The 11,654-nt window shown below is 36.1% G+C and overlaps 1 protein-coding gene across 1 annotated transcript; it reads left to right on the plus strand.

The window, feature by feature from the left end:
- Positions 1 to 2,700: 2,700 nt before the first annotated feature.
- LOC147642312 (uncharacterized) lies at positions 2,701 to 4,119 on the plus strand. The gene is made up of 3 exons (XM_086805044.1): positions 2,701 to 3,436; positions 3,580 to 3,674; positions 3,980 to 4,119. The coding sequence occupies exons 1-3, from the start codon at positions 2,748 to 2,750 to the stop codon at positions 4,066 to 4,068; spliced, it is 873 nt and encodes a 290-aa protein (XP_086661170.1). The 5' UTR covers positions 2,701 to 2,747; the 3' UTR covers positions 4,069 to 4,119.
- The last annotated feature ends 7,535 nt before the right edge of the window (positions 4,120 to 11,654 follow it).

Here is an 11,654-nt window from a genome sequence, read left to right on the forward strand (position 1 = left end):
CATGGGATTTTTTAGATAAACCAATTTGATTTTGTATATATTTGTTTATATTGAAGCCACGAGCTACTTCAACATATGGACTCCCTTGTATATATGTTTTTACAATAATGAAAGCCATGTGCTTATTTCAGCACACATAAAATTTTGATAGTATTGCATTCATGTCTTTCTTGAATCGTGTATTGATAATGTCGTTCTTGAATCATGTATTGACAATGCACAAAATGTTCTCCGTGGATGGTGCAATGCACCAAAAAATAAATCCAGAGAGTGCTATTGGGTGCTGGAATGCTGGAATAGATTTCAGGCACCAAATACCACTCTCTGGATTTTTTATTTTTGCTCTCTGTTCGCGTGTATCTGCGCATAAAGTCTCCCAAAGTCGCATTTATATGCGCGGAAAATTTGTTAAACATGCGTGTATCGGCGCAACAAAACTGGTAAAACACGTGTATAAGCCCGTGTATCAATGCATCTGACGGGCATCATACACGCGCTTTTACACGCATGTCTGTGGCCCCGATTATACATGCGCTAATACACGGGCCTGCTACTTTTTTTTCACAAGTCATTTTCCGTGGCTAGCAGTGCGGGTATGAGCCCAATCCCTTGTAGTGAAAGGGAGAAAGATGAAATGATGCAAAAGATGCTACTTCTAGAATGCTAGTTGGCCATTGACAATGTTGTCAGCCTATTCTAGATGTCCAGGAGTGAGAAAAATGTAACATTAAATGCTATGCTTCTTCTCATGTGTGGGGTCTTCATGTTCTAAATTTGCATATGATGCTACACCTAAAGTTGCTAATAGGATTTAGATCTAGGATTAGCCATGGCACTGCCTTGTGCACGTGACATCCCCTCTTGTTAAAGGAGACTCAAGCAGGTTTACGGGAGGCTTGGGACTACATAAGCTCAGAAAAATGAGAAGGATGGTGGTAAGGGAAGTCAAAGGTTACCCAACACTACTAAACCAAGCCAAATCAAGGTGGATCTATCACTATGCAAATTAACTCCAGTTCTCATGCCATGAAAATAGATTGACATTCTTATGCCATGAGAATCTGGCCCATAAAAAGGATATCAATAAATAAGCTACACTTTCCAACTCTCATCAAAGATTCATGTTTGTCAACTAACTTAAGGGTTATGTACAAACAAGTATAGTGACACCTAGTCAACACGCCCTAGAGCACCCCTAAGATTTCCAATTACCATGTCTTAGAAACAAGCTATAAGGACCTTATCTTACTAACCTTGATTTATTTTCATAAGAGGATGGCACTACCAAAGAAAAATCAGTCTTTGGACTCAAAAACCGAATTTGACCCTCTAACTTTGGAAGAAGAAGAGTTCACCCCAGCAAAGTCTATGCGAAGGAGCACTTAAAGGATCTAGAAAGGGAGCTTAGAGAGTCTCATAAATGAAGACTAGTTTGGGGAAGTACATGGACTAGGTGGAAGGCCACATAGTCCTCAATGAGGTCAACATCATAGACAAAGGTCCGATGAGTTTCCAATTTCTAGAGCAATGGGCACCAAACAAGCCCAAACTAGCTAGCTATTTATTAGAAACTAGCTTATGCATTGTAGTCAAAACCTCCATGGGTTATGTAAAAACCATGATCCAATTCATGTAAGCAGACTCTCTAGTTTAATCTAAACCTTTTAAATAATGTTACCGATGCTAACACATCATTTATGTTTACATGATTGTGCATGTGCATTATGGATCGAATTTTTTAATCGGTGTATGTGTTCCTCATCCTTTAAACACTTCATGGAAGTTCATTGCCTCAACTGACTCATGATCTAGCTAGGAAGTGGATTTTTTAATCAAGGTGTTGGACAAGTTGATGTACATGGATGATATTAACATGGTTTATATGAAGTTAGTATGATAGATATGCAATGGTTAGATATGTTGAACTATATTTGTTATGAGTTTTAGCCACATAACGAGCAAGTTAAAGGTCCTATGACAAACAATTTTAGAAAGAATTCAATAAAGAACATATTAAAATGCTATTAAAAATGCATATCACTTGTCCTTAGTGTGCTCTTCATAGTTATTAGCATTTGCTAAAAGCCATATAGAGCCATATAAAGTTCACATTATGTACTTTCTCTTGAGAAGTGTCACATTTTTTTTAACTTCAATAACCTTAAATCGCAATAAGTGGTTCAATATTTTAGGGAATAAGTGTGAGTACTATGCAACCCAATGAAGGGGTGTAGTGTCCATGAAAATAAATTTTGCAATCAGTATCTCCACCCATGTGTCAAGCTAGAGCTCATAATGAAGGTGAGCTTGCTCCTTTACACACGAGTGTGACTTGTAAGGGTGTAGGATGGGTGGGCCAAGAATGTGAAAGATTCTTAGGTGCTTTACATATTGAAGAGCCCATTGTCATGGGTGCCCAACTTCCCCGCCCATTCTCACCAATGCGAGAAAAGGGGGTGTGAGTATGTACACACACTTAGGTTGGTGTGTACAAGGTCGGTGACACTCTGTAGGGGAACTGTGAGTGAAGTCACAATACATGGACAAATTTGTCTCGAGGGTAAAGGCGGGCGATACAAAATGATTAGGGTACGAAAGGTGCCGTCCCACATGGAGATGACGGCGTCAAGCGTTGGGATAGACGGCTACTAGACGGTCGTAGATGTTAAAAGCGAGTCGCCTGCCCTATTGGGTCTGCACTCTCTTCCCTGGCCATCTCGCTTTAGCCTGCTTGTGGGGAGACAATCATGTGCGGGGGCACAGAGATGCAAGGTAGACACCCCCTTCACATTCCCATTGCTTGTGAAGATACTAAACATCAATCATTCACCCCCACCTTCAAGGACTTCGTCCCTGCAAAAGCTTCTTGTATTAATTCGACTGATTACGAAGACTTTAAGCAGTCCCTTGCCCGATCAGGGTTGCTAATCTGCAGTCCTCGCCGCCATCGGGCCGCTGCAGCTAGCCGCGAGGGGGTAGGGCTTGCCATCGTGGCTTCCATCCAAGCCGAGCTGGTCGAATCAGAGAAAACCACGTCACTAGGATCTGGCGTAGCAGGTGGTCCTATTTCGCCCGCGTCAGCAACACCTGCAGCTGCACAAACCAGTCGGCCGAAACCCATATTCTTGCACGCCCAGCAGATCAATCCTGTGCCCACTGCTCTCAGTAGCTCTGCGATAAGCATTGAAGAGAATAAGGCTCCTGATCACAAGGTCCCCCACAAAAGAAAAGCTTCACAGCGCAGAAACTACAAGTCTCATAGGCATAATAACATTGATGATAAGTCCATCTTCTCCACCGCATTATCCCCACCTAATTGCAGTTATAATCCGAGCAGCAATGGCGGCCTTAGCTCGATGCTCTCGCCAGATTTCCTCAGAGCTTGCTTCTTCTGCAAACGCCTGCTTGGGCTAGGCAAGGACATCTACATGTACAGGTAATAATTAAACTGCAACGTAAAACAACTAGCTCGAATTATATTTCGTAATGGTCGTTTTTAGCCTGAATTAATGATTTGTTTTGGCACAAATCTTCCTCATGGCCTGAATTCGTTGCGTTTGGATCAACCGAATTTTGCAGAGGCGACCGAGCCTTCTGCACCGCCGAGTGCCGGTACAAGCAGATTGTTATAGACGAGCGCAAGGAGAGCTACTCGGTTATTACAGCTTGCAAAGGTGATCAACCGTCCACAACCAATAATCACAAGCATAACAATAGAATCCTGGCGCACTCAATTATCACTTTACTGTACAAGTAACTTGTATTCTGTGCTAGAATTAGCACCTCCGTTTTAAAAGTTAAGCATGTGGCCGTAGCTTCTAATACAAGGAGTGATCCCCTTGGCGTGGTTTAAGACTCCCACAAAGAGTGATCCCCTTGGCTTCGTTTACAAGGTAGGCCTTGGGTGCCTAGAAATTGGCAACCCATGCTTCCACCCACCACACAAGAGATATGTGATTTTTTTTTTTTTTTAAAGAAGGTATCATTTTTGTATTCAAGTTCCTCGATGCCCTTGTGAATGCCCACCATCAAAGGGAGGGAATCTCTACGAGTTGGAAGGGAAAGTGACCTTCAAGGTTTCAACTGTAAAATAATGTTATGATCCACACTGATGGCCCATGGAAGTGTGCATATCTCTCTCTCTCTCTCTCTCTCTCTCTCTCTCTCTCTCTCTCTCTCTCTCTCTCTCTCTCTCTCTCAATGTTCCCACAATTAATGTGAGTGTACTTTACATAATAATAGAAATAATTAAGTAATTGAAAATTGTCTAGATGCATTCGAAACAACCTTCAATGACTAGAGTAAGTCGTTCTAAGTTTTTTTTTTTAATGCGTGTTAAAGAAGTTCATTTCTCATGTGTGTTAAAGAAGTTCATTTCTCATGTGTCAGTAAGACACCAAACCAAGCATGCATGGAACTTCACCCTACGCTCTTCCACATAGTTAGAAGTTGGATTAAGCATTGTGCTATAAAAATTTTGGAACTTGGGTTGAGGAAATTAATCTAGCTTTTTGTACAACTCAATCTTTAAGCACATTAGGTTCATAGAAAAAAGTGGTAACCTTACTAAACGCCTCCAACCAACGCATTATGAATGTTAATTATGTAATACTTCAACCTTCTTAACTTTATATGTATGAGTGATGAGTGAGGTGTTTTGAAGGACAAAATGATTCATGCTGAACACCCACCAAGGTTGTGGTGTTGAGCTGATGAGTTCACTTGGCCCAATGTTTCCTAGAAATCCTAAGACCACAATATGCTAGCTACATAGCAACGATAATAAGGAGAAATGATGATTCAAAAATTTCCTAGATACAATAATGGATAAATTTTCCCATTTGAGTTAGAAAAAGGAAATTTGCAAAGCCCTACAATTTTGTTTATAAGAGATTTCCTATTTTCATTACAAAATCCTCACTATTTCCTTTGCAATTTCAAAAGCCTTGCTACTAGCCCCTCCATTTTCCATACATAAAAGCCTTGTTATTTGTAAGGCTTAAGGTTTTACTTTGTGTGTGAATGATCGGCAATTTGCAACATAGTTCAAATTGTTTACATCCATAAAAAATAGCTTTTCTTCTTCTTCCTCCTCTTCATGTGATGAGTGGGCAAACTATAGCAGTTTAATCATGAATTTTATTTAGAACATGCCAATAGTGTATTTGTTTTTATGTTTAGATAATTGTATAAGTTATGCATTAATGCATATATATTATCTACCTCATATGTGGTAACTAGTCATTTGGATACTAGAGTTTGATTATCTTCATAAATAAGTTATGAATAATGCATTTATATTGTCGACCTCATATGTGGTGATACCTAGTTGTTTAGATATTAGAGTTCAAGTGTCTTCATAAATGAGTGCAAGGCTTATTTAATATAAAGGACAAGCTTATCTTATTTCTTAGATTGGATTCTCTTGTACAAGTTTCCCTTGGAAACCTAAAATGTCAAAAGTGAGTTTTTCATTTGATCTTATATCTTTATTGTTGTGTGATGTAGTAACAATCTGATTAGGGATTATAGCAGCAAAATTTTGATTCTATAATCACTTCTCTTGCGATCCCATTGTTGCAGCAAAAATAAGAGCAAGATCAACAATGTGGCAATGGTAGGATCCGTGGCTAAGGACGTGAAAAATGCCAAGTGTATGCAGGCAAGAAAGTAGGCTATAGGGTGTGGAGAAACATGTTGCTAAGGTGCATATGCAAGAGAGTGTAAATGTAGGTAGCTAGCTCTTAGGAAAAAGGTGGGATGTAGATAAATGATTTTTGAAGTACAATCTCTATAGTGTAATGCACATGTTATTAGATGGGCGTAGTGTTGCTAGAATTTTTAGCGACACTAATTTTTTTGCTAAGTGACACCCAACTGTTTTTAGTAACACTAATTCTGTTGCTAATAAGTGACACCCAACTATTTTAAAAAAACTCATTCTTAGGGGCATACTTTTAGTGAGTTGTGTATCGTTACATGTGTCAGTTTTGTTAGTAAGCCAATGTCACTAGACCCCCCTAGGTTGTAGTGAATGACAGGTGACAAAAAACATGTTTAAAAAGGCCATTTTTTGGTGGAATTGAATGCACAAAGGGGTGACACAACTATTCTTAAAACTTTTTCATAATGAGAGGTGATAAAAACACCAATCTCAAATATGTTGAATTTGATTTGTGCAGGATTCAGTTTAATGGAATGTGCAAGTTGGCACGAGATTAATGTATAGATGTAAATGTGCAGTTAGTCATTTTATGTAACAAGGCCCACTAGTAATTTTATTTGGGCAAAGGTTTTTATTTGTACAGACTTTAGGAGACTTCATATGGTTAAAAATGTGTAAAGCAATGCCCCAAAAAGGAAGCCCAATATGTACGCTCATCTATTCTTAGCTCCTACTTTTATTAATAAAAATCTCAAAATACTCAAGCCGTGGAAGTGGAGCTACACGCTTGAGGGGGGGAGATTGCACCTAATCTGTTTCCATTGTGTGGTACTCTCTATCTTATCTTTTGATGATGATGATGCTATTTTATTTTCTTTGTTAAAAGATATATTACGTTATTTGATTTCAATTTAATTTCAAGTCTCTGTTTTAATAATTGATGTATTTTGTGAGTATTTAACTATTTCTTCAAGAAGTACAAAAAGGATCGCGTATCAGTAATGGTATGAGAGCTTGGGTGTACATTCTTGAAGGAGATTAAATCCTCAGAAACCAAAGGGTAAAGAAACCAAAGGGTAAAGGGGGGAAAACCTAGAAGAAACCAAAGGGTAAAAGAGAGAGAACATAGAAGACCTTTGGGCCAAAGATTGAATGGTTATGGGATTTATATAGACACTTGGATGGATATTAGAATCAATGGCTAGGAATTAATGTCACCCTTCTTGCAAATATCACTACTGTGCAAGAGAAACCACGAATGGTTTCACAAAAGTGGTTTTGAGAATTTGATTTTGGTTTTGAGGAGGGGGGTAGCAATGCATTCCTTTTATTTTGCCTGTGCGCCCGACAGCTTGGTGTTCAAATTCGTTTGGGCTGGGCCCTTTGACAAAAGGGTAATTAAAGTTTAGTATATATATATATATAATATTTAATATATATAAAAATTAGAATGCTCTATGGACTGGCTGTTTTTGGCAAAGCAAAAAAGGCACATATTTTTGTGCACGATAGCAGCTCACTAGGCGTAGAAAATTATCGTGTTACCTCCTCAGAAGAGAGGCTACCATCTCGTCACCTCCAAGATTCTAGAGGGATGAAACAAAGACATTTTTGAATAGAATTGTACCTGAGGGAAGGAGTTCCCCTTGGAAGCTTACACTTGAAGGCCTTATTACTTATAAGATTAAATAAGCTTGAAGCTTATAAAGCTTATAAAGCTTAGAGCCTTCAAAAGATTATGTATGTATGTATATATATATATATGCTGTTGCTTGTTAATATATATATAACCAGTGAAAGAATTTATTTTTTGAAAGCTAAAGCTTTAAGCTTTAGAGCCTTATAATATCAAGAGCTTTCATCCTTTAAAACCCTTGTTTCACATAGAAACTTTGAAATGGATAAGCTCTAAAAGCTTATATTATTTCAATCTTTTATATATATATATATATATATATATATATATATACATACATCCTCAATTGTAGACCGATAACCGTTGGTGCATGAATATGAAGAGCCTCAATTAAAATTAAAGGTTAATATTTAAAAATAAATGAGGGGTCCATGTCCCTTACACACTAGTTACTTATAACCTTCAGTAGAGTAACCTTAAAACTAAAATTAAAGCTTTTAGTAACTTTAATCATCTTTTTAAAAAGTTTAGAGAAAACTTAGATGAAACCTAGGAAAGGCTTAAGCTACAAAGATTTTAATACCAATATAAACCTAGGGTAATATAAGATTTAAATTTTCGTAACACCAAAAACTTTGTAAGTTTTTATTAATAAGGCTTACTTGATTAAAAGCTTGATTTAGCTTTTAATAATAAAGCTTGATAAGCTTTATATAACAAGCCTTATATTATAAAACTTAAAATATAAGCCTATATAGCAAAGCTTATAAGCCTTACATATCGATTGCTATAAGTAAGGACTTTTGTAATCAACCAAGATAAACAAATACTTTCAAGATTCTTCTACCATTGCTTTTTGGAGGTTAAATTAACGATTTCAAGGACTACAAACAACATTAGATTTTCAAGGTTTGCCTTTTATACAGACTTCATCAGGGGTTGTTAATTATCACAAGTCAACCTAGAGAACAACGACTTCTCTTCAATATACAAGCTGAACCAAATTTTACGAATTACAGCTAAGTATTCACCTTATGTAATTCGATTACTTGTATAAAATGAAAATTGTTACTCGTCGATTTATTTTCTTTTAACTGATATTTTGCAGTCCAACTCAAGTAAGTTCCCCTATTTTCCATAATTAAAATATCACATATACTTGTGATATTTATGACCTTTTAATGATGTATTTTGTAGTAAGGTTGTTCGACACTTGTAAGTAAGTTCCTATCTTTCATAGCTTAGTAAATAATTCTTCAAATATTTCTAAATAAGCTTTATCTTTTAGACGATGACTCAAATACCTTCTAAGTAAGTTTCTCATCCCTATTCTTTCAATAGAGATCATGCTTAAATATTCGATAGAACTTCAAGATTTTATTTCTCATAAAGTCATAATTAAATATAACCAAAGTTATCTATGGAATTATAAACCGTTCGCTTCTTTCTCATTTTTGTCAATGTAAAGTATCATTTCAGTTGAATATATATATAAAGGTACAACTCTCTACACTTGAGTTTCGTGTTTATTATTTAAGTTATGTCAACTTCTAAAGTAAATTAACCTTTCATCATTCAGACTTATTTCATCTATTTTTGGTTTATAATCTCATGTATTCTTGAGTGTCAAAATTCTTTTGACAGATAATTTCAATGACACCAACAATGGAGGTATGTATACATACATTCACCTTCTTTTATACATGGTTGGTGAGATCATGGGTGATATGCAGCCAGTGGGATGACAGGCTGTGGGACAGCCATTCTAGAGATTGGCATAGTTATAGCGCCAGCTCATTTAGTTGGGTTCACACTATAGAGAACCCTAGTATGTATTTGGTTGAGTACCTTTTCATATTGTGTGTACTCTTATCTTTGTATATGGTGTGTTGAGTGTTGTGTGAAGAAGAAGAAGATTTTTAGTCTCTCACCTTGTGTGCTCTCTTTTAGGGTTTTGTGAGTGTATGTATGCTTGCAAGAGCTCCAGCTCTCTTCTCCCTGCATCTTTTCAACTTAGTCATTTTATGTAACAAGGCCCACTAGTAATTTGTATAAACCTTAGGGGACTTCATATGGCTAAAAATGTGTAAAGCAATACCCCAAAAAGGAAGCTCAATATGTATGCTCATCTATTCTTAGCTCCTTGGGCTATTTTTATTAATAAAAATCTCAAAATACTCGAGTCGTGGAAGTGGAGCTACACACTTGAGGGGGGAAGATTGCACCCAATCAGTTTCCATTGTGTGTACTCTCTATCTTATCTTTTGATGATGATGATGCTATTTTATTTTATGTTATTTTATTTTCTTTGTTTAAAGATATGTTACGTTATTTTATTTCAAGTCTGTTTTAATAATTGATGTATTTTGTGAGTATTTAACTATTTCTTCAAGAAGTACAAAAAGGATCCTGTATCAACAATAAACATATTTTAACCTTCTATATTTAAGACATCAAGCGTTTGACATGAATTGAAGATTCAAAAAATCTTCCCACATAATAAGATTTGAAAAATCTTTAATTACAAACTAACCCTTTAATGATCTTTTAATTAGAATATTTAAGAGCAACCTAGACATTAGGGAAAATTTTGGGCCCTTTAAGGATTTATACACATTCTCTCTCTAAAAAATGGGCTCATGGTGAAATTTTGCAAATCAACTCAGAAGTGAGCAAAGTTTGGATGTTTTGAATATACTCTTTGAGACCTTTGCAATGATATATAGCATTATGAGAAATTTTGCATATTCAAGAAGTCCCCAAATTTGGTGATGAAGTGGCATGTAGCGTGCCATGTCATCACCAAATTTGGGAACTTCTTGAATATGCAAAATTACCCATCATGCTATATATCATTGGAAAGGTCTAGAAGAGTGATTCCAAATGTCCAAAATCCACTCACTTTTGAGTTGATTTGTAAAATTTTCACCATGAGCCCATTTTTGTAGAGAGAGAAAGTGTAGAAATCCTTACAGGGCCCAATTTGAGTCCAAATTTTTCCTAATGCATTCATGAGAGATACAAGAGAAACTTATCATACTCACTTCGCTATATTATAAATCTTAATGTATTACCAAGTCACCAAGCCATCAATTTTTAGATGCATATAATGGCTAACCTGTGACAACATTTCTCGGATCCCTATACTAGACCCTAATTTGAAAAAGAAATTATAAATAGCAAATAAAATTTAAAAACCCTTTTATATCCTTAGAATTTCAAATTAAGCAAATGTTTCTTTTTCTTAACACTAAAATAAAAGTTTACATTCCTAAAATTTACTATTTGCAAAGGCCTTACTATATTTCAAGGTCAATTCTTAATATTAAATAAAAATTTTAATTTACTATTTGTCAAAAACTTAAGGGTCTATTCTCAATATACATCATTCACCTAACATTGAACCTTGGCTTTTTGAGAAAAGAGGTCACTAAGGAGAATTTTCATTTAAATGTGCTCATTCCATAAAAGATTATAAGGAATAAAGAATGTTCAAAGGAAATTATTAATGTTAGGGGTCCAAAAAACCTTTTACAAGGAAGTTCATAAAGTTCATATAACTTTTAAAGACCTTCACTCCATAAAGATGTCTATAATATTTTTTAATGAGGAGGTCTAAGCTATCTTTAGGAAATGCTAGGCCAAACTTCCTTTCCAATATCAAATACAAAAGGGGGCTAGTGTGCCTCGTTCCCTTTCAAATGGATAAATTAAAAGTGCAACAGAAGACTGGTCACCCTTTTGAAATGAAAGGCAACATCTAAAATGGAATCCATGATGTTGTCCTTTAAATAGCCCTTTAAATAGGTCAAAAGAACAAGTTTCGGTCACCCTATTGAGCCCTTTTTCTTGTAGTGGTTTAGCGTACTTATAACTTTCTCTTTTATCTATATATATCATGTTCTAAGTGCGTCACAAAGCAATGCTCACATGGCTAATTGATCTCTTATGTCTAATAAGGGACTCTAGATCACTTATATACTAATAACCTTGTTATAAGTGGCCCGCTTTCAGCTTTTTTATTGTATTTATAAGATTTTGGCCATTATTAGCCCTAGGCTATTAACTATAGATTTATGAAACATACGGCCAATCTAGACCTCCCTTGGTTTAGTCCACATGTTCCATGCCTTATCCCTAGGCTGGTCAAGATGTAACATAATTCCCCCCTTAATTTAATTCGTGTCCTCACGAATGCATAAGGAGAATAAGCCTCTATAAGCAAATCCTGTTGAAATATACAAGTGAATAGGGTGTGTGTGGGAACAAGCTCTTGGATAGAGGCTGTAAAAGAGAAGATGTAATTGTGAAAGAACTTGTGAAAAGGTGAGAAGAATCTACTGGGAGAGAATA

The sequence above is a fragment of the Cibotium barometz genome, chromosome 1 (assembly GCF_041138505.1).
Source record: "Cibotium barometz isolate CiBa-2024 chromosome 1, ASM4113850v1, whole genome shotgun sequence".
Lineage (NCBI taxonomy): Eukaryota > Viridiplantae > Streptophyta > Polypodiopsida > Cyatheales > Cibotiaceae > Cibotium > Cibotium barometz.

Excerpts from the sequence above, each read along its gene's own strand:
- LOC147642312 (XM_086805044.1), top strand. The coding sequence starts at position 2,748 with ATGTGCGGGGGCACAGAGATGCAAGGTAGACACCCCCTTCACATTCCC. Across the intron at positions 3,437-3,579 it reads AAGGACATCTACATGTACAG|AGGCGACCGAGCCTTCTGCA; the intron begins GTAATAATTAAA and ends CGAATTTTGCAG. Across the intron at positions 3,675-3,979 it reads GGTTATTACAGCTTGCAAAG|GTATCATTTTTGTATTCAAG; the intron begins GTGATCAACCGT and ends TTTTTAAAGAAG.